Source organism: Papio anubis, chromosome 7, assembly GCF_008728515.1.
Source record: "Papio anubis isolate 15944 chromosome 7, Panubis1.0, whole genome shotgun sequence".
Classification (NCBI taxonomy): Eukaryota; Metazoa; Chordata; class Mammalia; order Primates; family Cercopithecidae; genus Papio; species Papio anubis.
Window position 1 is genome coordinate 135,542,240 of NC_044982.1, and position 25,036 is coordinate 135,567,275.

Here is a 25,036-nt window from a genome sequence, read left to right on the forward strand (position 1 = left end):
CTTTTCTGTTTTATGTAATGTTGTTTTGATACGGCAAGTTTGTTCCCTCAGAACTCAGACGTGCACTCATAAAGATACTCTTGAATGTTTAAGATCTCTTTTCTTCCTTTAAGTCTCCCAAAACCACGGAAGCTTTCCAGCTTCTGATTCCTCAGAATCCGTCCAGTATTTAAGTGTGGTGGGAAGATTCTCCTTTCCACTTTAAAGCCAAGTTCTTGCCTTTCTAGTCTGGTAGAATAAACACACAAGCAGATTCACATGTCTTCTTTCATTTCATTTCATTTTCTCCTCTTTTCACAGAGATAGCTGTAGGGACTACCATTAATTCAGACATTCCTATGTTGTGTAGGCTGGTCTTGAACTCCTAGCCTCAAGCTGTTTTCCCACATTGGTCTCACAAAGTGCTGGGATTACAGGTGTGAGCCACTGCACCCGGCCCCATTAGTTCTGTTGATGGAATGTAGTGATAGGGAAAGAATGAAAACATTTCACTGTGACAGTCAGCTTCATGGTCAGGAAAATGACATTCTCCGTCTGATCAAGGAGCCCTGAAGTTACAGTAGATTTATGTATGGTTCCTAACCAAGAGCATTTATCAAAACTGCTGAGGAGTTTTTATATAAAAAGGGAACTATCCAGACTCTGGGAGTGTGGGCTAGGCAGATTATTTTGAAAAAGCGCCATAGGTGACTTGTGTACCCCTACCAAACAAGAGCCTCTCCTGAAAGCCCACAGAGAGCTGGGGCTTTTTTTTTTTTTTTTTTTTTTAACTGAGAGTGGATGTTAAGGCAAGATCAGTGCGGAGAGAAGACAGCCCTAGGAAGGGATACGTTCTGGACTGATGTCTGCTGTGTGTGGCACAGTGTGGTTATCCAACTTTCCTGCTCCCCGGAGCCCTCTTTTCCTGTCCTAAGCCCCCTGACATGATGAGAGATTGCCTGCCAGCTTTCTCCCTATTATTAAAGCTCTTGTTTTCAGAGTTTCTTAAACTTTTGCTTAGAAAAAGGAATTCAGATTTTACTCATCATAAGCACACATTTTATTCCAAAGATGAAAATTATGTACTTTGTAAAATTACCTTTGGTTTTGATTTTTCCTTCCTGGGAATCCTTATCCAGCAAAGAATTAGAAAGTTAAGAGTCAGCTTTTGTGAGTGTGTTTGTTAAAATATACATGACGTAAAATTCACCATTTTCTTTTTGCAATCTGCTTATCTGACAAAGGGCTAATATCCAGAACCTGTAAAGAACTCAATCAAATTTACAAGAAAAAAGCAAACAACCCCATCAAAAAGTGAGCAAAGGATATGAACAGACACCTCTCAACAGAAGACATTCATAGGCCAACAGACACATGAAAAAATGCTCATCATCACTTGCCATCAGAGAAATGCAAATCAAAACCACATTGAGATACCATCTCACACCAGTTAGAATGGTGATCATTAAAAAACCAGGAAACAACAGGTGCTGGAGAGGATGTGGAGAAATAGGAACACTTTTACACTGTTGGTGGGACTATAAACTAGTTCAACCATTGTGGAAAACAGTGTGACGATTCCTCAAGGATCTAGAACTAGAAATACCATTTGACCCAGCCATCCCATTACTGGGGATATACCCAAAAGATTATAAGTCATGCTGCTATAAAGACACATGCACACGTATGTTTATTGTGGCACTTTTCACAATAGCAAAGACTTGGAATCAACCCAAATGTCCATCAGTGACAGACTGGATTAAGAAAATGTGGCACATATACACCATGGAATACTATGCAGCCATAAAAAAGGATGAGTTCGTGTCCTTTGTAGGGACATGGATGCAGCTGGAAACCATCATTCTCAGCAAACTATTGCAAGAACAGAAAACTAAATACCACATGTTCTCATTCATAGGTGGGAATTGAACAATGAGATCACTTGGACACAGGAAGGGGAACATCACACATCAGGTCCTATTGTGGGGAGGGGAGAGGGGGGAGGGATAGCATTAGGAGATATACCTAATGTAAATGATGAGTTAATGGGCGCAGCACACCAACATGGCACATGTGTACATATATAACAAACCTGCACGTTGTGCATATGTACCCTAGAACTTTATAATTAAAAAAAAAAAAAAAAAAAAAGAAGACCTGGTGAGAAAAGGATATATATATATAGAAAAAAAGAAAGAAAAAACTATAAAAAAAATTACCATTTTCACCATTTTTAAGTGGACAGTTCTGTGGCATTAAGTACACTGACATTGTTGTAATGTCAATGCTTATTTAAACATGGAATAAAAGGACTAGTTCTCAGCCTTGTAAAACTCTTTTTTTTTAGACAGAGTCTCACTCTGTCGCCCAGGCTGGAGTGCAGTGGCGCCTTCTCGGCTCACTGCAAGCTCCGCCTCCCGGGTTCACACCATTCTCCTGCCTCAGCCTCCCAAGTAGCTGGAACTACAGGCACCCGCCACCATGCCCAGCTAATTTTTTTGTATTTTTAGTAGAGACAGGGTTTCACCGTGTTAGCCAGGATGGTCTTGATCTCCTGACCTCGTGATCCACCCACCTCAGCCTCCCAAAGTGGTGGGATTACAGGCGTGAGCCACCGCACCCAGCCTCAGCCTTGTAAAACTCTTAAAGAGAGATGAAAAAGAAATTCTCTTTCTCAACATAGATATCAGGGAGAATCAGAAGGTTTTCAGTGAATTTCCCAAACTAAAATATCCTCACATCCTTCTTAACCTCCTTAATCTCTCCACTTGAATCATGGGTACACATAAGCTTTATGTGAAAGCATTGAAATGAGAAGGTAATATCAATTACCTTTGAGAGCAAATGCTAACTTTAGTGCCAGGCAATTTTTTAATGTTTAAGGTGTAAAGTAAAAAACCATCACCATCCTTATCCTTCAAGAATTTCTAGTCTATTCTGTAAAAGAGGAAAGTAAATCATTTGTGACGGATATAAAGAGCATATACAGGGTCTTGTGGTAGCACAGGGAAAAGACAACTAATTGAAAAAAGGGTTTCAGGAAGGCTCTTGGGAGGGAGTAATGCTTGAGCCAGTTTGTAAGGTTACTAGACATAACCAGGCAAAGACAGGAAGCACAGAGGTGGTGGAAGTAAGGAATGACTGCTTATAGTCTTTATCCTTGGTCATCAGGCTTCCTCTGTCCATTGCAGCCATCTCACTTTATTGTTTCATTTCATAGCTGGTATCAAATCTGAAGGAAGAAAATACTTTGCTGAAGCAAGAAAAAGAAGCCCTCAATCACCGCATCGTGGAGCAGGCTAAGGAGATGACAGGTAAAGCTTACACGTGTACTACACACCAACCAACCTCACACCAAAGTTGTATAAGTTACGGTGTTACTTGATGAGTTACACAACGTTATTTAGAGTTTAAATATTTTTAAAAGTTGAGGCTATCATCAGCAAATTTACAAAGTTCCAAGACGCAAGAGATCATGTATTTTGGTTGAATTAGTTGGTTGATAAACTTGTAAATCTGGTATCTCTAGGTACAAATGTGAACTCAGGTTCAGTCAGTGTCGTAAGTAATTTTTTTTAAAAATTAAATTTGTTCTGCATGTACGATTCGTTAGTTAAGGCTTATAGGATTCCTAATGTTTTAATAAGAATTTTTGAGCTACTATGTGTATATTTCTGTGTGTGTGTGTGTGTATGTTGTCTTTTTTTTTGACTAAATCAATGGATGTTATTCTAAGATTCACCACTTTTTGCTATTAAACTAAAAAAACACTGATTTTTTAAATAGAGAACTAACCAGATATGGACATTTCTTCTGTTTTCTGTTTGTGGGGTAGGTTAGAAAGGTGATAAATTAATAAGGAATCCACATATATATAAATACGGGGTAAGAAGATACAGATCTATACAGTAATTAGCGGTGGAAATGGAAGAGAAAAGATGGTTGGGAATGGGGATTTATTATATGAAAATAGTACATTTTCATATACATTCCGTTGATTACATTGGTATTCAAAAAAGGCAAAAATGTTCTAAGATTTTACAATGAGATAACAAAACAATAATGGTATGTTATTAGTAATAGGGATATTGAGAAAAGAGTACACATTTATGAGGCAAATTAATGAGGCCAGTTGTTGGAGTGTTAAGTTTGAGATGTCAGTCAGGACCTCAACATGGAGGTGTTCAGAAAGCAAATCCAGATTAAAGATTAGAGAAAAAATAAGAAGGGAGCCTAAAGATACCCATTAAAACTGTGGTGGTAAGAGAGACTGCCTCACCTCTCCTAGTTGAAGGGGGTAGTAGAGAGGAAAGAGAAGAAAACCTGGAATTAATGACCATACTAAGGGATGAGGTAAAGAAAAGGAGTCAGAAAATAAAATTAAGAGGTGAAGGAGAAAACAGAGCCCTGGAAAGAAGGCTGCTGGGAGGCAGCATGTAACAGAAGGATCCAGAATGATGAGAATCTTCTAGGAAAATATAAAATGTTATTTGAAAGTGAACTGTAAGAACAAAGAAATGTCAGTGAATTTGCCAAAGGAAAATTTTTTGGTAGCCTCAGAACAGCTTCTGCAAACTGGTGAGAATAAAAGGCAACTCGTAGAATGTTTTAGAGAGAAGAAATTCATTCATTCATGTACAAATTATTAAAGCCCTACTCTAAGGAAGCACTGTGGTGGGCACCAGGAAAGCAGCTGTGACAGGACACTTGTAGCCCTTGCCTCATGGTGCTCACAGAGAAAGCAGTGGTGAAGCTATAGAAGCAGGCAGGGCAGATTAAGATTTAACCTCAAAATATATGGGTAAAATGGAGCAAAGTGGTAGGAAGCTTAATATTATAAATGTGACTGGTTGACTGATTGAGTTAAGACATATAGCTGAGATTTGAGGTTTTGTTACTTTACTTCATCTGCAGTCAAGGGCTAATCTCCAATTTCCAGATCATGTCCTAGCCAAAAACAAACCATAGCCACAGAGAGGGTGGAGGGGGTAGGTAAATAAAGAAGACAAGGTTTCCTCAGCAGCGCGTGGGGGATGACCAAGAAACACACAACACAGCTGGCCAGCCTGAGCATTTTATCTGGTTAGAAGCTGCAGAGTAATAGGACAGCACGGGAGGTTAAAGTCATAGAAAATGTAAGATAGAACCATGAGATGGTAAATGAAGAGAGACTCTGTAGAGTAGGACAGCTGGGTCCACTGAAAAGTTGCCATTCTCTTGAGAAATATCTCTGACTTTTGGAGAGAGTATACTACTTTGGGCAAAAGAATTTTATGAATAAAATACCACTGGAATAAAAATACATATAGTTTAGTTACTAGACAGTGACTAGTGGAAGTTTTTCAAGGATGTGCTGTAACCAGTGTATCAATTAGTGGGACTAAGGCCAGAGTACGGGCAATAACTCAGTAGATGATTGTTAATATTAATAAATTATTTCATTTTTTGGTCATTTTTTCTTTACCTAAATTTTACTAAGACACTCTTCATGAATCACAGTGATACTAAAAGTAAAATTCCCTGCAGAGAAACTGGAAATCAGTATACATGTTTACACAATTGCATTTTCAAGGGGCCATCTTTGGTATGCATATCCTTTTTTTAATTTCAGAAACTATGGAGAAGAAGTTAGTAGAAGAAACCAAACAACTGGAGCTCGACCTTAATGATGAAAGACTGAGATATCAGAACCTTCTGAATGAGTTCAGTCGCCTAGAAGAACGATATGATGACCTCAAAGAAGAGATGACCCTTATGGTGGTGAGTCAAACACTTTTGCTTTTTTTAATGAAAAATTTTAAACATATACAAAAGTAAATAGAATAGTAGAATGAACCTCCATATCTTCCGTGTGCCTACCACCCAATTCCAGAATGTTCAACACATATTCACCTCCCGTTCCATCTCCCCAACCCGCTCCATCCAATGGATTGGATTATTTTAAAGCAAATCTCAGAAATAATATAATTTTATGCACAAGTACTTCAGTAAAGTCAAACACTTTAAAGACTGGGCTAAATGATAGTATAAAGTCAGTACAGTTGAATTTTTGTTTTTGTTTTTGTTTTGAGACGGAGTCTCGCTCTGCCATCAAGTGGAGTACAGTGGCGCAATCTCGGCTCACTGCAACCTCTGCCTCGCAGGTTCAATTGATTCTCCTGCCTCAGCCTCCTGAGTAGCTAGCTGGGACTACAGGCACCCACTGCCATGCCTGGCTAATTTTTTGTATTTTTAGTAGAGACGGGGTTTCACCATGTTGGCCAGGATTGTCTCGATCTCCTGACCTAGTGATCCACCCGCCTTGGCCACCTCCCAAAATGCTGGGATTACAGGCATGAGCCACTGCGCCCAGTCAGTTGGACTTTGTTTCATATATTGAATGGCCTAATGAAACATTTACATGTAGACTGATTTTGATTATAATTTCGAAGACATATTCCTATGAAAAGAAAATTCAGACTCCATTTATAATGAATTATCTATTTCAAGGACTCTTCTGCATTTACCAATGTACCTTTCATACTTGTAATAATTCTGCACATCCTCCCTATTCCACATATCCTGCTATCAGAAAACAAAGAGTTCCCAAGTTCTCTTGCTGCCTACGAGTACCAGCCTTAAAGGTAACCTAATTATACAAATGACCAGAAATACTTTGAAATATCTCATAAAAAGCCAGATAATTCAGTATCTGTGGAGCAGAGTATTTGCTTCAAATTTTGCTTCTATCTGGACCTACTGACAAAGTTCATTACAATATGACACTTAAAAAGTCAAAATAAAAGAGATTATGTAATACGAAAGATAGGCTCTCATCACCTTGCAGATGAGAAAATCCTGTCTAAAAGAGACTAAAAAGCTAATATAAATCCCACATTGGACCATTATTTCAACCCTCACTACTCTGATTTATGTGTGACAAAGAGAAATTAGAAGTAGATGCAAGTCACCATTATAACTGTTCTTATAATTGACAAATCTAAAGACCCTTGTTAAGCTTCATCTTTCTTGATCACCATGCTCCCCTTGGTCCCATTGAAACCTTTCTTCCTTCACATTCTGTAATTCTTAGCTTTCTCTAGAATTCTTTTCTTCTTTTTCAGTGTTTATGTTCCCCAGTTCCATTCTTTGGTATATTTTTGTTCACTGTATTTATTAGATGACCTTGCCAACATTTATGGTTAATCTCTGTTTCAGTTATGGTTAGAGCTAAACTTTATAACCTATAAGTAGGTGTTTCTGAGACCCCTTAGTTATTTGGGATGTTAATAAGTGGCATTGGAGAAGAAATTCTGAGGTAAAATAAATGTAATCTACCAGGTTAAACAGAGATAAACAGATGTCTTTTCTGCAGAATTTCTTGGATTCTTTAATAGTGCATGCAATATGAATTTCAGAAAATAAAATGAGAGAAGCAGGTACCATACATGTATCCCTCTCTGAGCATATTCCAGAGACATCCATCTGTGAGGAGGTCATGGGTCTCTTTAGTCAAGGAGGTGGCCATTTCTAGAAGGGCCCTCCAGTGACGCCATCCTCCAGCAGCTTGACACAGCTCCTCCTTTCTTCTAAGCAAGTCTGCCTGCTCTCCATCTGTTCCCAGCAGTGCTCTAGGGGTAGTTTTAGTTCCTGAATTTCTTTTTTCTCAGTCGTGTGTCCTCTCCATTGTGTATGCCTGTGACTCACTGTCATTCGCCTTGGGAGACAAAATGGTCAGAGGAAGGGAAAAGGAGAAAGCAGAGGAAGGGAGATAAGAGCTCGCTTGCTTTCCACTCATCTCTTCACTAGATCTCATTTCCTAGCTCCAGATGTAGTCCAGATCACAGGTTTTGCAGAAAATATTTGCCCAGAATTGCAGAGAATAAAAAACTTGATCTTATAACCCAAGACAATTAAAATATTAGCGACAATATCTTATTTTAATGTTTAGGTACAACTGAACAGCTAACAGATGAGTACTTGACTAATATTAGACTGACACTCTTCTGGAAATGGCATTCTCACTGCTTCTATCCAGAGCTAATGAAGCATTTGGTCGTAAACAGAGTTGTCATATGAATGGAGGAAACTCTAGGGAGGGGACTTGATAAGCTGCCTCCAGCGCTTCCCATAACCTATGTGATACATGGGCCAAAGAACACTAGTAAGCTAATAGTGTCACTTATTACCAGCCTCTAGAGTTGTTGGCCCTAGTACAAGAAGTGTTGTAGCATTTTTCTCCAAGAACATTGGGTTGTCCAGACAATACAGGGGCAGAGGCAATGAGGAAGGACCAATCTAGGGCTAAGGAGTTTCAAGCCAATGAAGAAAAGATGACAAGGCATGGGAATACAGGCTTATGAAGTGTTTAAAGGTAAATTAATTCCAGAGAGTGGAGGGAAACCAGCATGTCAATCGTGAGGTCATTAGTCTTGGCAAAGGGAATAAAACAGGTTCTGGAAAAGAAGGAATCATGGGAGAAATCAGGAGCAGAAGAGGAGGGAGGTGCAGATCTTGAAGGAGAACATATTGATCCAGTCAAATATATATCCTTGTAGTTGAAAAACATATAAACAGGGGAGCAAAATCCTAAAAACAGAGAACTGAAAAGTTACCAACAAGGAAGTTGTTGAATCACTGCAGTCCCCTAACAATCACAGCAGCAGCAGTTAACATTCATTGAATGCTTTGTATGCCACACCAGACTGTTTACTTGCACACTCTTATTTAATCCTTACACAGACCCTATGAGATAGAAATTACTACCCTTTTTTTCCTGATGATGAAACTGAGGCCTAGAAAAGTTGGGTAAGGGACAAGTAAGTGGAAGAGCTGGTATTCCTGCCTAGCTCTGTCTCCTTTCAGACCCAGAGCACTTAACCACTGCCCTGTATCCAAAAGTTACATTAAATAGCAACAAGCAGTGTTGCTTCTATTAATGTCTTAAGGTATTCCTTGTATAATGATAGATATATGTGGGAAGACAGGGATCTCTCTCATTTTTAATAAGCTTATTAAAAATCTTTGTCCTGGTGTTTATCTGGACTACCTATTTTTCTTAGTGATACAACCAGTTTATTCAATAAATGCCATTCATACAACTGTGGTCTTGGGCTGGAAATTTTAAGTAAGAGTGCCTGTGTCTGTAAACAGACAGTGAATTTGAGTGCCTTGGACTTCATCTGTGATGATTACCCCCTTTAGTGTGCACCCCAGCTTCTGGATTGTTTCAGAGGTGCTGGTGTTCTTGGATCTTCCCTTCGCTTTGCAGTACAGGTTGGGCTGGCCTGGGAGACTTTTAAGTCTCTGGATGAGTCTTCTCTCCATAAGCCTGGGTGTAGGAAGGGAAGAGACAAAGAAGCTCTTTGTGGCTTCCAGCTCTTTTCCAGCAGCTGGGGAAAGGTACAAAGAAAACTGGACAGGTGAGAAAGTTCTCGGAGGCCTTTCTGAAGCCCTCAGGACTGTAACATTGAAAGCTTAAGGCCACTGGATCTTTCCATCTCTCCTGCTGGGGACATGCTAAGAGCCCAGCCTTTTAATTCCTTCTTCCCTCAGGTTATTCTCTAACCCCTTCTCCTACAGGAGGGAAGGATGTGTCATTGCTAAACTTTTCTATTCCCCATGAGCTTTCTGAACACTAATTTCCTAGGTATTACATGTCATAAAAATGCCACCCGGATGTCCTGAGGTAATAACCGAGGGCTCTTCGGAGGATTACTAGAGCGGCTTTCTTACCTCCCCTGTACTGTCCATCCTGCCCACTGCTCACTCCAAAGATTTAACTGCACGTATTAAAGTGACAGAAATTAGAGCTGCCTGTGTGAACTCCTTCATCTTTCCTTTAAACCATTTTTGCCTAATTACCATGCAGTAAAATGACTGTGCATGCCATTTCAATATATTTTATGAGGTTTTTGATAAGTTTTATTTGATTATAGCACTAAAGTCAGTACTTGGAAGCTTTACCCAGTGCTTCACTGAGCACTGCTTCACCCAGTGTGACTGACCGCTCAAAGTTTTCAACACCCAAAGGGTACTCCACTAATAATCACAAGTGATTCTTATTTGGGCATTTGGATTTGCAACTGTTCCTGTCATGTCATGCCAGTGTACCTTTTTCTTTGAAGAGGTGACCTTTTTGTAATTATTTGGTCAAAACAATATGGAACAGATCACTTGGGCACCAATACAAGTCAGGCAGTAGCGATAAGAACCAAGTCAAGGTGGATGCTGTCTTAACTATGCCTAGACTAATTATGTTGTGTTAATTATACCTGGGTTATTTGCCTTGCAGCATGTGCCTAAGCCTGGACACAGGAGGACAGACTCCACCCACAGCAGCAACGAATCTGAATATACCTTTAGCTCTGAAATTGCAGAAATGGAAGACATTCCATCGAGGACAGAGGTACAGTTTAGACTGAAAGTAGGATGTGAGCATGCTGTTGTTAACAAGGAACATTTCCATTGCAGAGCAGACTCCAGTTGGCCATAAACATAGTATTTGTTTGAATCATTTATTCTTCATAAGTGACCTGTAGATACAAACTTATCTTATTTACCTTTTTGTACACTTAAGTGCTATGTACATACATACCTATTGCATATTTTTTTGTCAATACAAATTTTAATTTTAATTTTTAATGCAATTTTGATGGTGAGATTTTATTTTTGTAATTCTCTTTTACCCCTAACATGGTGTGTATACAGGATTTTATTTCAGACTGAGGTAAATTATTTTATTTTATTTATTTATTTATTTATTATTTACTTTATATCTATAGACCACCGCTGTAGACAGAGGTAAATTATTTTTCAAGTAAGCCCTTTGTCCTTGAATATCATAAACACTGGCGCCCCAGAGTTTAGCAAAACTGCTGCCTGTTTTTTGCCAGTTTTTACCAATGTAACTTTCTTCTACAAAATGCATGGAAAATAGTTTAGAAATCTGCTTTAATGTTTTGTGTTATGTTGTATGAAACCAAAATGATGTATTACTGTAACTCCAAGAGTATAGTGACTTCTAGTTAGATTATTCCCAACCAATTCTAAGATCTTTTTAAATATGATATAGTTTCAATAATGGATAATTCAGATACAACCGTACTATTTTTATATTATATTCTTTGAAAATGACCAAATCAGAAATAGACTGCTTCTGGCAGAATAGCTAGAGAAATTGAGTGATTCTTTCCTTTCTTGTCTCAGTTCTACTTAAGAATGAAGTTTCTGCCATCTCATTCTGTTTTGAAGAAAAATGTTCTATAGTTGGAATGTCATATCATTGGAATCATACATACAAGAAGGCTAAGGAATTTGTCCAGGTTCACAGCTTATCAGTGGTAGATCCAGCATACTAACTGAGGCTTGTCTCTTTAGAATTCATGTTCTTAAGCCATTGTATTCTACTGACTTCATCCAGGGATTCTACACTGCAAGTCTCCAAATCCCTTTTCTATCTAGAGCTAACATTGGCTGGGCCCATGGATATAACAGTATGGCCAGTATATAGCAGGATAGAGGTTTTTCCAGTTATCTATTGCTATGTAATAATTGATCTCAAATTTTTAAAAACAGTAATTTATTATTTTTTATTTATTATTAATTAATTTATTATTACTCATAATTCTGTGGGATTTGACTGAGGAGTTCTTCTGCTCCATGTGGTGGTGGTCAGAGTGCCTCATGTAGCTGCATTCTGTAGAGTGCTTGCTTCTCTTCCCTGGGCCTCTCCATGTAGCCTCTCTTCAGCAGCAGGTAGGTGGGTTCTAAGAGTGAGAGGCTAAAAGATACCAGGCCTCTTAGAGCTAGGCCCAGAACTGGCCCAGTGTTAGTTCTGCCACATTCTGGTCAAAGAAAATCACAAGGCCAGCCCAGATTCAAGGCAAAGAGGATAGATTCCATCTCTTGTTGGGAGGAAAGACTTGTATGTTGAGAAGAATCATTGGTGCCATCATACCACAAAGTTAGACTTTGAAGACTTCAAAATTAGGACTTCTGAGCCTTCGATAGATAGGAAGGTTTTAGGATTGCATCCTATTGATCTCAGTGGGAGTACTCACTTGCAATAGTCGGAGGGAAGTACATTTACAAACTGCCCAGTCCAGTGTAGTACCACTTTAGCAGCTCCTGCTGGTAGGGGGAAGCCATAATAAAAAAGGTGTGCTTGCTGGAAACCAGTCTGTAGCTCTCTGGAGAATTCCCCTGCCGGCCCCACTTGTTTTGCAGCCCTCCCGCGCTTACAGATCTTCACGGGCTGGGTTGATGCTGCTTTGGAACCAGTGCTCCTCTTGCTTGGTGTGCACCTCTTCTAGGAGCCGTTCACTGATGATCCCTGTTCTGCTTCTGCTCTCAAGCTTTCTCACACCTTTCACATCTGGGGAAGGGTCACCAGAACTTTCTCAGCTATCATTAGGAGTTATTTCAGAATGACTGCCAGGCCTGTAATGGTGGTAATTTTGTGACTACATTCAGTTATTTTGATTTTCCTCAGATGAGAGACTAGTGTTATTTTTTAGGTCAGTTAAAGAGCTTCACTGTCTTAGAAAAGCCCTGGGTGACAAAGTCCTTACTAAGGCAAGAAAGCAAAACAAAACCTCAGAAACTTCTCTGTGACAGATGGCCCAATCTTCCTTCTTGTTCATGGGGTATAGCGAGGACATCTCTTTAGTTAGACGTGTCATCAGGGCTCAGAATGGGCACCATCGGGAGCACCCTTAAATAATTACCAATATTTATGCCTTAAGTCATTTTGCATTTTTCACATGTAATCTTTTGTGATCTTCTATCTTCTATTTTAATACTCTTATCCACAGAATTTTGCTCTTGTCCGGCAATCAACTAGTTGTTTATGTAGTATTAACTGATGTCTGAAGAGTTACCCCATCATATTTTTTTCTTTTCATTTTTTTTTTTTGCTACTTCTAGTTGTCAGAACACCATCCCATTTTAATAAGAGGCTTCCTTTTAAACAAAAAGTGCCCATTCAAGGCTCAAAGGAATGATTTCCAAATGATATTTTAGGTATAATGAATGAAATATTACATTCATTTCTGGAACGAAAGGTTCTATGACAGTGTAAGAAAAGATGAAATAATTTAAAATTTCAGGGACATGTACATCATTCATAATGAACAAACATTAAAATATATAATATGGAATGTTTAAATTGTAAATAAGCGTCAATATAAGTATTTTATGCTTAATTTTTATGGGGGACATATAGAAAAGAATTTTTATACGAATGAAATTCTATAGTGATTTCATGTTGTGGCAAGATGTTATATCTGTTCTGCTAAGTCAGGACAGACTTTATTATAAAGATTATATACCTAAACTTTTTCTAATTGTTGAGTATTACAAAGTAGGCGGAAAGAAAAAGTTCAGGTGTAATTAATTTGTGGACAAATGACTTTGACAGCCTGTAAATGCCTACTTCTTTGTTCAGTTGATTCTTCTTGGGTTGTTTTTAGAACTGGAATAACACTTAACACTACTCTGAATTCACAAAAGACCAAAGGTAGCTAATGAATATACAATTCCTGAAAATAAAAATTATTCCGTCTCTTCAAAAGTCAAAGAAGGCCAGGCGCAGTGGCTCATGCCTGTAATCCCAGCACTTTGGGAGACCTAGGCCAGTGGATCACCTCAGGTCAGGAGTTCGAGACGAGCCTAGCCAACATGGCGAAACCCTGTCTCTACTAAAAATACAAAAAATTAACCAAGTGTGGTGGCAGGCGCCTGTAATCCCAGCTACTCAGGAGACTGAGGCAGGAGAATTGCTTGAACCCAGGAGGTGGAGGTTGCAGTGAGCCGAGATTGCACCACTGCATGCCAGCCTGGGCAACAAGAGCAAAACTCCGTCCAAGAAAAAAAAAAAGTCAAAGAAATGCAAATTAAATCAACAACAAAGTTCCGCTTTTGGTCTATTAACTGAGCTAAATGTTTTTTTTTAATTATAACAGTCACTACTGTTCAAGGTGGTGGTTGCGGATAGAAGTGTAAATTGGCCAATTTGATGGACTTTTAAGAAGTTAATGTTTAGATATTTGTATACTGGAGTGTTTATTTTAGTAATATTCCAATAGCAAAAAATTAGAAACAACTTCAACACCCATCAAATAATAGCTAAGCAAATGGTGACACACCTGACTGTATATTTAAATATCATAAATTTGGGAAACAATGCAATGCCAAGTTTAAAAGATCATATAAAATTATAATGACAATATTATTCTAATTCTTTAAATCTATAGATGCATAGAGAAAAAGACTAAGAAAAAATTATAGTTTTTCTGTGGAGATAGGATTATGGTGTGTTTTTCTTCTTTGAACTTTTCTTATTTCCTAAATTTTCTATAAAAGCTTATTCTGCTCTCATATCAGAAAAGCAAAAGTAAATATTCTCTTTTTAAACAATTGGGTAGATTTGCCAATCATTTAATAATTATACATTGACTGTTTAGTTAAATAGATGATTGCTGTCATTCTCTTGCTCCTCCATCCTCACTTCTGTCTCTCTAACAAAGGGACTCTTTATCTTCTACTACATTAATTCTAATAGTACAATTATTTCTCTTCTTACCTCATTAAAAATTAAAACCTTAAGTAAACATGTTAAAACAATTATGGCACCCACAACTTCCATGATGATGGTTAGTTGTTTGCATTATTTTTAAGCTTTAATTAGTGTACCTTTATTTATCCTAGTAGGTCTCACTGTGATTCTGTTTTGGAACCAGTTGACACACTTTTAAAATGTTATTAGGTTATTCTTCAGTTTATTAAGAACTATGCAGTCGTCCCTTGGTTTCCACAGGGGATTGGCTCCAGGACTTTCATGAATACCAAAATCTAAGGATGCTCAAGTCTCTTATGTAAAATGCAGTAGTATTTACATATAACCTATGCACATCCTTCCATATTCTTTAAGTCATCTCTACGTTACTTATAATACCTAAGACAAGCTATGTAACTATAGCATTATTTAATACCTAAGAAAATATATAGTTAAATAAAACATTATTTAATACCTAAGACAAATATAGCATATTGTAGTACCTAAGACAATATAAATGCTATGTAAACAATGCAGTATAACAGTTATGATACTGTATTGTTGTTTATTTGTAATAAAAAGCCAAGGTGCGCAGTGTAGGCCTATCTACAGAGCCAAGGCTGGGCTTTATGTCGATTTTAGGAGTCTCTTCTTAGCGGGGACATAGCCCAGCCTAACCAAGCAGCGTTTTGTTAAAGTAGTGAGGGCTAAACTCTTTTCACTGTTTTCTGAAGAGGCAGTAAATAATCTAACAGTAAAAATGTGATAATCATTTTTATTTTTATTGTTTGGGAGGTTTTTTTGGGAATATTTTTGATCCACAGTTGGTTGAATCTGAGAGGATGTGGAACCCACAGATACAGAACCCAAGGATATGGAGGGCTGACTGTATATGTTTTGGTTTTTCAGATTTCAGTTTTCTCTGTGTGATCTCAATATATTTATGCTGGCATTTCATATTTTCAAAAATCATTCTTCCTGATTGCAAATGTAGAACCTGCCCATTGTAAACAATTTAAATATAGGAATGTACAATGTAAAGAAATGAAACTTTCCCATAGTACATTCCATCCTCTGAGATAACCATTGATGGCCTTCCAAATTTTTATATGCATGTGCTAGGTATACATTTAAAAGTCACATACGTTTGTGTTTTATTAACAAAAACAAGGTATATTTTCTGTCCTGCAGTTTGTATGTTCATATAATACTTTAAGACATATTTATCTGCTCATGTTGATATACTTCATTGTTTTTTTTGTTTTTTTTTTTGTTTTTTTTTTTTTTTTTGAGACGGAGTCTCGTTCTTCTGCCCCAGCTGGAGTGCAGTGGCGCGATCTCAGCTCACTGCAACCTCCGCCTCCTGGGTTCAAGCGATTCTCCTGCCTCTGCCTCATGAGTAGCTGGGATTACTAACGCGTGCCACCACACCTGGCTAATTTTTGTATTTTTAGTAGAGATGGAGTTTCACCATGTTGCAGTCAGGCTGGTCTTGAGCTCCTGACCTTGTGATCTACCCGCCTCGGCCTCCCAAAGTGCTAGGATTACAGGCATGAGCCACCGCGCCTGGCCTACTTCATTCTTTTTAACAGCTAAAAAATATTTCACAGTTTGGCTATACCGTAATTTATTTAAGCAACTGTCCTATTGACTGACATTCAGATTTTTGCCAGTTTTTTGCAATTACAAAAAAAAAATGCTGCAATGAACATCTTTTTCCATATATTTTTATATACTTGTGTAAGTATTTCTGTAGAATTAATTCCTAAAGGTAGATTTGCTACGTTAAAGGTATGCACATTTAAATTTTAGTAAGTTCAGCAAAATCGCCCTTTTCAAAGGCCTACCTTTACTTCCACCAATATCATATGAAACACTGTGGCTAACACAGAGCATCATGAATCTTTTTAGTCTTTGCCAGTCTGATAGGGGAGAAGTAGCAGTTCAGTGTTGTTTAATTTGCATTTCTCTCATTGTTAGCTAGGTTGAGCATTTTTAAAATATATTCTCTAGATGTTTCTATTTCTTATTCTGTAAGTTTGCCTATTTTTCCATTGACCTATTTGTCATTTTCTCATTGACTTGTATGTCTTCTGGCTTGTCTTGACCATCTTGTGATTCCTGATGTTTAGGAGCCAAGTGAGAAGAAGGTACCTCTGGACATGTCATTGTTCCTTAAGCTCCAAAAGCGGGTCACAGAGCTGGAGCAGGAGAAGCAGGTGATGCAGGATGAGCTGGACCGCAAGGAGGAGCAGGTGCTCCGCAGCAAGGCCAAGGTGCACAGCACAGCCCGTCCGCAGAGCTGAGGCGGGGCTTTATGTCCATTTCAGCAGTCTTTTCCTTAGTGGGGACTCAGCCCAGCCTATCCAAGCAGCACTTGGTTAAAATAGTGAGGGCTAAACTCTCTTCCCTGTTTTCTGTAGAGCAAGTAAATATTTTAAGAGTAAAAATGTGACGATTAAAATATAAAACTTTAACTTTTCCCTAGGAAGAAGAAAGACCACAAATTAGAGGTGCAGAACTGGAATATGAGTCACTCAAGGTAATGGGGAGTTTCTGCTCAAGACCTTGAATATTTTGTTTTGGCAAGAGGCCCACTCAGAGCCTCTCTTTTTCTCAGAGAACATCCTTAAGGGCTGGAGGTTGCACCAGAGGTCCTAGCTTCAGCCTTATTCCACATTACTTCTTGTTGTTTCTTTTTATAAATTCCATTTCATATAAGCTATACTTCAGTCTAAATAGGAACAGGAGAAGTAGCTGCCATTCGAGGCTGTGGTAGTAAAGGATGTGGACTCTAGCATCGGCCACTATAAAAATCCAATTGGGTGTGATGGGGCAGACCAGACATAGAAGTAGGAATCTGCTCTCCAGATCTTCTCCTGCCCCACACAATAATGAATGAATAAAAACATTCTCTGTAGTATGAATGAAGCCGCGATTCACAAAGCATTAGATTAGTGGCTCTCAAAACATGGTCCCTGGACCAGCAGGATCAATGTCACCTGGTAGCTTGTTGGAAATGCAAATTTTCAGGCCTCACACTACTAAACTTATTAAATCAGAATCTCTGAGGGTGGACCCCAGCAATCTGTGTTTGAACAAGACCTCTGGGTGATTCTGATACACAGTAAACTTGGGAAACATTTGTGGTTTACACGTCAAAGTAATGACATTTATGTGTCTTCTGTTACAGAAATAAGCAATAAGAATCTGATTACCAGTTGGTGGGAGAACGGGGAAGGGAGGGAGCATTCATTTTTATAAAAGAATAGATTAATTCATGAAAGAAAGGTTATATATTCTTAAACTAGAAAAAAGAAGGACTTTAAATAGTTTTTTTATTTTTCTTTTGAGATGGAGTCTCGCTCTGTTGCCCAGGCTGGAGTGCAGTGGCACGATCTCGGCTCACTGCAAGCTCTGACTCCTGGATTCACGCCATTCTCCTGCCTCAGCCTCCTGAGTAGCTGGGACTACAGGCGCCCACCACCACGCCCAGCTAATTTTTGTATTTTTAGTAGAGACGGGGTTTCACCGTGTTAGCCAGGATGGTCTCGATTTCCTGACCTTGTGATCCGCCCGCCTCGACCTCCTAAAGTGCTGGGATTACAGGCATGAGCCACCGTGCCCAGCCTAAATAGTTTTAATATAACACATTGAAAGGACTGATATGGTGCTACAAACCTAAGCTTTTGTCTCTGGGAAGAAACTAAAATATGCAGTGTTTATACACAAGTGTTTCAGTATCATCAGGCCATGTGTCCTGTGCTAAATGAGGCACCATGGTGCTTTTAAGTGCCTGTCTACATCTATGTTTCCCAACCAGCATCTTGTGACACTTGTGTTCTAGTGTCAATGTCACTCTGTTCTGGGTTCCTATTGCCATTGTTTGAACTGAACATGGAGTGGGCGGCACTAACTGGTGGCAGGGGCTGGCTGGTAGGACATGAAATATTGGGGGGATGAGGATGTGCATATCCTTCTGGGTGGCTGGAGTAAGGCCTTCAACCTTGCCTCCTGCCTCCCAAGGCTCCACCCACAATGTCGCAAGCATGTCACACAGAAAAGAAGTTTGAAAAATGCGCTATTTATTGTCATTTAGACACTAAAGGGAGTTTTACTAGTTTGAACGATATGGTAAATTTTTAAAATTAGAAGTTAAAGCCTAACATTTCAATAGTCTTTCCATTCTACTTTATAAAGGAAATAAGAGGAGACTACTAAAGATTTCAGGGATCCACCCATCTGATTCATTCATTGGAAATATCCTGGCCAGCTGGACCCTCAGATTTCCCATATATTTGTTTACAAACAAAAGCTGGGCTCCATAGCACTGGCTAAACTCGCCCCTTGGGACTCAGCAATCTCTCCATGCCAGTGAACACACCCTGGGCAGGCCAGAATACATTTGTCTCTGGAATTTGGGTTGATGAAGCAAACTTCCATTGACCTTGCTCAATTCTACTTGATGTCAGACTTCCTTAATTTGCAGAGCAGAGCTCCTGGCAGAACCTAGGAAGCCATTCACTAGGATAATTCTGATGAACTTTTTCAGCAGAATTCTTCTACCAGCTTGGGAGAAGTTTGAGCATCCAATATAAAGTTGAGGATGACAGCAATGAACTTTTCTTTGTCTTTTCATACAGCGTCAAGAACTAGAATCGGAAAACAAAAAACTGAAGAATGAGCTAAATGAGTTGCGCAAGGCCCTCAGTGAGAAAAGTGCACCAGAGGTGACCGCCCCAGGTGCACCTGCCTACCGTGTCCTCATGGAGCAGCTGACCTCTGTGAGTGAGGAGCTTGATGTCCGCAAGGAAGAAGTCCTCATCTTAAGGTCTCAACTGGTGAGCCAGAAAGAGGCCATCCATCCCAAGGTAAGCACAAGCACACAACTAAACTGGGTGTTCGGGGACTGGCCTCAATGTCTTCTTATCATTTCCCTCCAGTTTATAGTGCAGCAAACACTTAAGAGCATTTTTAATCTAATTGAGGATTCATCATTTAAAAAAAAAATCCCAGTGTTGTTTAAAACTATTGTAAGCATAAATTGGAATGAGCAAAAAGCAAGGAGAATCCCAAATGATCATCAAAGTTTCATCTCTCATGAGTTTTAAAATTAATCTTTTTGTAGTAATCTGGCCACAATAAATTTTGATCTAAAATAAAATTTCATTAAATACAAAACTCTCTAAATTTTCTTACTGCGGGAAGGCATTAAATACAACTTTAAAATCATTTGTTGAAAATAGCTGGTTTAGTTGGAGAAATAATAGATGAACCGGTTAGAAGTGAGATCAGTGAGTGAAGTTACATGGAGATGATTTCTGCTCACTTCAGGCAGTTCTCTTTAGTAGGGGGTGCTGTCCCAGTGGGAGGGGCTGTTTCAGGATTCAACAGAAAGGACTCCCGCCCTGAGGACATAGATGGCCCTTTGAAGTCCTTCCCTGCCTTCATTTGAGACCCAGCGCTGCCATATGCTGATGAGAGATGGGCCTTTCGGTCATTTGCCATCAGAGGGAATCTGAGTGATCATCTTGAAAACCTGGCCTGCCTCCCTGCCCTTGTGCATGCAGCAGAGCATCACAGGACTCGAGGCAATCAAGAGTCCCAGCTGTGTGGTGTGTCATATAAAAAATATCCATGGCCGGGCGCGGTGGCTCAAGCCTGTAATCCCAGCACTTTGGGAGGCCCAGATGGGCGGATCACGAGGTCAGGAGATCGAGACCATCCTGGCTAACACGGTGAAACCCCGTCTCTACTAAAAAATACAAAAAACTAGCCGGGCGAGGTGGTGGGCGCCTGTAGTCCCAGCTACTTGGGAGGCTGAGGCAGGAGAATGGCGTAAACCCGGGAGGCGGAACTTGCAGTGAGCTGAGATCTGGCCGCTGCACTCCAGCCTGAGCGACAGAGCGAGACTCCGTCTCAAAAAAAAAAAAAAAAAAAAAATCCATGATATATAATGAGCTGGATGCCTGAAAATCTGAGAGTACTCCTCTTAGAAATGGTATTTCTGCGTGCAGTTTAGATACTGTGCCTGGCACGTATGTTTGGACTTGATGAAGGCAACTCACACCTGAGATCAACACTGGTCCAAAAAATATCAAATTCTAAAAACAAGATGTTTGACTAATTTGGGGAAATAAAATTCCAGTAGTAGTGGATTATATAGAGAAATGGGCTTTCTTACTTTAAAACAAATCACAGGCCAGATGTGGTGGCTCACACCTGTAATCCCAGCACTTTGGGATGCTGAAGTGGGTGGATCACGAGGTCAGGAGATCGAGACTGTCCTGGCTAACATGGTGAAACCCCATCTCTACTAAAAATATAAAAAATGAGCCAGGCATGGAGGTGGGCACCTGTGGTCCCAGCTACTCAGGAGGTTGAAGCAGGAAAATGGTGTGAACCCGGGAGGCAGAGCTTGTAAGCGAGCCGAGATCACGCCACTGCACTCCAGCCTGGGCAACACAGCGAGACTCCGTCTCAAAAACTAATAATAATAATAATCACAAACACCTTAAGCCAGAAATGAGAAGAGACCCCATTTTGACTTGGCCATATAGGTCGCACCTCACTCCCGGGCTGTCTCAGTTGGTTCCCTTGGCTACCACTGTGGCTGGGCCTCAGAAAACAAGGCTAGCAGTCTTGGTTGAGCAGAGTCCAAAATCAAGATTCCTTTCTCTAGTTCTGTTGACACAAATTAGTATTCTTTCTAAAAAAATTTTTGATTGACAAATAATAGTTGTATATATTTATGGGGTTGCAATGCGGTAATCTCACAAGAAACTTTAGTAAAAATCAAGAGAAAGGAAAAGAGAAATGAAGCAAAGGGCGTAAAAACAATCCAGCTAACAGAGCATGGAGTTCTACTATCACACATTCTCCCTGTCCAGCTCACATACCCCGTGTGACAGCTGCTCTCCTGACCCTAATGGGCTGACCCTGTCCAACTGACGTACCGGCTCGCTCAGCTCCCAGCCTAAACATGGCAGCACTCATGTCCCCTCCTAGGAGAAATGCCCATGACACTAATTAAGATCTTCCAGACTCCCCGGGGCTATTTGTCCCTCTCAGTTTCTAGTCTGAGAGACCCATCGTGTCACCACTCCATTTCAGGGCAGTGATGAGCAACACCCTGAGAGCTAGGGGATGATCCAGCCCAGGCAGGTCTTGTGTATTGGCTCCACCTCTAGAGTATTCTAGGAATCTTCCCTTGGACAAATGACTTCCTACGGGGCACATAACTTTAACTCCACAGACCTATGATAAGAATTTCACCCACATACCTTAACAGGAGGGTCATTCTCTCCCATACTCAAAGATATTTTATAACCAGAAAAATCAAAACAATTTTAAAAGAATTTCAAACTTTTGTTCCTGGAAATAGAAGTTGTCAACACATAAATACATATTAGTATCTGTTTTATGATAGCTCCAGGAATGTTAATGTATTTACAGAGTTAATTTTAGAGAAACAACTCATGGCTGTTTTTAAATTAGCTTTTATCTGTTATGATAGGCACTCTGATGAAATTTATTTATGAAACTAAGGGTTTATTGTTTTCTCTGTTTTTTGTGCTTGCTGACTTGTGATTTTCAGGATGACAAGGTAATTATACATTTTTGGTTTTTTAGTAAATACTTCTATTTAATCCTAACTTTAGTTTACAAATATCCCCCAATAAAAGCAGTTGATGCTTTCTGACCAAGTCTATTTTGATATTTTGATATTTATAAGTGAATTTCCAATTTGACTCCTTCTGATTTGGGAAGTCAGTAGGGAAACAGTGGTTGTAGTAGGCTCCAGTCTGGATTATGGAGGGGACTCCATGACTTCTAATTTATAGGCAGCTCTATGACTCATTGCCGTATTTCTGGTAGGCCATCCAGAGGCTGAGGAGGGAAGCCCTGAACTTGGAGTACATTCCAAAGCACAGGCTCTCCTGAGCTCTCATATCTACCAGTGGCAGGCTTGTTGGCTAAGGGTGAAGAGGAGCCTGAGGAGCTGAGCACACTGTTCTTTGCTGCCACTTTTATCTCCCTGAGTGTAGAGTCCACAGCTAGAATGAAAAGTGGCTCGTGACGAGGTTGCAAAGTCAGATTTCTCTACCATATCTTGTTTCTCTTTATACTGAGTGACAGATATTGCTGTGATTTTCCTATATAGCAAAACCCTTTTAGAACTTCTGGTCACAGGCTTGAGAGAGACAAAGTTTGAGCAGTGAGTCAGGAACTTCCTAAATGCTGTAGCCCAAGTCTGAACCCATTCCCCAAGTGCCACTTTTTAGCTAAGGTAGGCAGAATGAGGGAAGAACTTACTACCCAGGAGAGAAGCATACTAAGAAAGCTTTCTTGTCTTGAATTAGCTAATTTGATCAAGTTACCTCATTTGCTAAAAGTTCAAAACCATACCGTGTAAGTCCTGAGACATCAGAGCACACAGATAGCATTATTTGATGTAAACAATCAGGTCTTTGAAAGTTATTACTTATGGGTCTTAAAAATCTGAGTATGGCCCTTTATAAAACAGAAAGATTTTATTCCTTTCAGAGAAAGAGAAAAAAGAAGCTCTCTGTAAAACAGGTACTAAAATATTTATAAAATATAGCTAAAAAAATTATGTGGTATTAATGGGAAAGATTTTTAAAATTCAGTAAAATCTAAACTATGTATTAGTATATTTTGTGAAATTATAGTTGGTCTTTTCAGAGGAAGCATTTACAAACTTACAAAAGGATAACATTAAGAGAAAAGTGGTATTTTTTTTTGAAGGCTTTTTAAAATGCACGTTGAAATTCAGAAACAAGCATTTGTAAGTCTCTAGTTGGCATTAAAGTTATCTTGGAACTTGTCTTTAAGATCATGGTATTTGAAGTGTATTTTATTAAGTCTGTTTCATTGCAAGGCCTGAGCTTACTTAGATCATGTTTACTAAAGAATCAGACGTATACTATTTAGACAAATATGTGGTCCAAAAGCTTTTGAGTTGAATTTTATGTGGAAATGTTTCCATTTAATCAAAGCCATTGGGTTCTGAAGTATATTATTTTTTAGAGGCTACAGAGCAGGGATTCTTTCTTTGCTTTAAGTTCTGGGATACATGTACTGAATGTGCAGGTTTGTTACATAGGTATACATGTTCCATGGTGGTTTGCACAGCAGTGATTCTTATCTCTTACTCTTGTCTGGAAAGATAGAGTAGCTGAATAGAAGACTTTGAACTTACATTGGTTGTCAGATAGATTTGACTAAAAGGAGAAAATTAAAAAGAAAATTAAAATGTTGGCAAAAAAGTTATTTTTATATAAAATCATTAATAATTCTGACCTGCCAGATGTTTATTTCAAAAGCTTAAGTACTATGTTATATTATACTAGAGGAAAAAAGAACTGAAGTTGAGAAAAAAACCTTAATTTTGCTGAAGCATATAATCTGAATACTACCTTCTTTTTCTGAGTTTTTAATGAAAAAGCGAACTTTATGTTAAACTTTCATTGTTTTGTTGGGGCATCTGCTTCATTGTAACTAGTCAAAAAGTAGTAGAAAGAATGGCTTTGTACATTCCATTAAATTGGTGCCTTGTGATTTTTCTAATGCTGTATATATACTATATTATATACTTTATAAAAATTATATATATATTTTTTCACATAATGTAAAACACATATATGGCCCATCAGTGATTTTACTTACAGGGCTGTGGCACTCTAGAATCTTCCCACCTTTGTAGTAGAGTGCTAGTGTTTCTCAGGAGAAAAACTGAAGGTACCTTTCTCTTAACTACCTGGGCCAAACTCCCCTCTGCAGTTACATGAGGTTGGGGCTGATGCTTTGGTGGGTCACAGGTGTGGTGGAGCACATAACCCCTGTCCCCCAATTATACCAAATAAATGTGTTATATGTCCACAGCTTTTGAGTTGAATCTTAATGCATAAGTGTGTTATTTCCCCCCTCAGAATACAATGACAGATTCCACAATACTTTTGGAAGATGTACAAAAAATGAAAGATAAAGGTGAAATAGCACAAGCATACATTGGTTTGAAAGAAACAAACAGGTAAGTTGATCCTTCTTTTATTCATTTTGGTTTAACTGTATTGATCTTTAGCCTTCAAGCCAGCCTCTTGCACAGTAAAAGTGTGTATACATCCCTTTATATTAGACATTAATTGGCCTTCAAAGGGAATCCAAGGTTTCCAATGTATTTCTAGTTAAGATCTTCATTTATAATATAAGGTAATAGTATTGACAAAAGGTGTCAGGGAAAATATGCTTTAAATCAAAGGAAGATTTTTAAAATATTTAATGTCTTAGCTTTAAGGGGCTGCCTTGTGAAGAAAACCACCTGCTCAGGTTGTACTGTCTTAGGTAGTCACTATCATTTGTTATTCAGGATGGTTATTTGTGAAGGTTTGTAGGGGCAACTGCAGTTTTCAATAGTTGAAACTTAGAGTGAAGAGGAGTGATGAGGTATCTGGAATCACTTGGTGTTGGCCATGTAACTCTAAAAGGGCACCATGACTT

At 39.0% G+C, this 25,036-nt stretch overlaps 1 protein-coding gene across 1 annotated transcript in view; it reads left to right on the forward strand.

Moving 5' to 3' along the window:
• The window catches only part of LOC116268656 (unconventional myosin-Va-like), a 213,476-nt gene that overhangs the window by 154,311 nt on the left and 34,129 nt on the right, over window positions 1-25,036 (forward strand). The window contains exons 23-30 of the mRNA XM_031668673.1: window positions 3,200-3,293; window positions 5,591-5,739; window positions 10,253-10,366; window positions 16,648-16,791; window positions 17,004-17,057; window positions 19,159-19,386; window positions 22,113-22,121; window positions 24,469-24,569. Of these exons, the coding sequence (XP_031524533.1) occupies window positions 3,200-3,293; window positions 5,591-5,739; window positions 10,253-10,366; window positions 16,648-16,791; window positions 17,004-17,057; window positions 19,159-19,386; window positions 22,113-22,121; window positions 24,469-24,569 (893 nt within the window). The remainder of the gene's footprint in view (window positions 1-3,199; window positions 3,294-5,590; window positions 5,740-10,252; window positions 10,367-16,647; window positions 16,792-17,003; window positions 17,058-19,158; window positions 19,387-22,112; window positions 22,122-24,468; window positions 24,570-25,036) is intronic.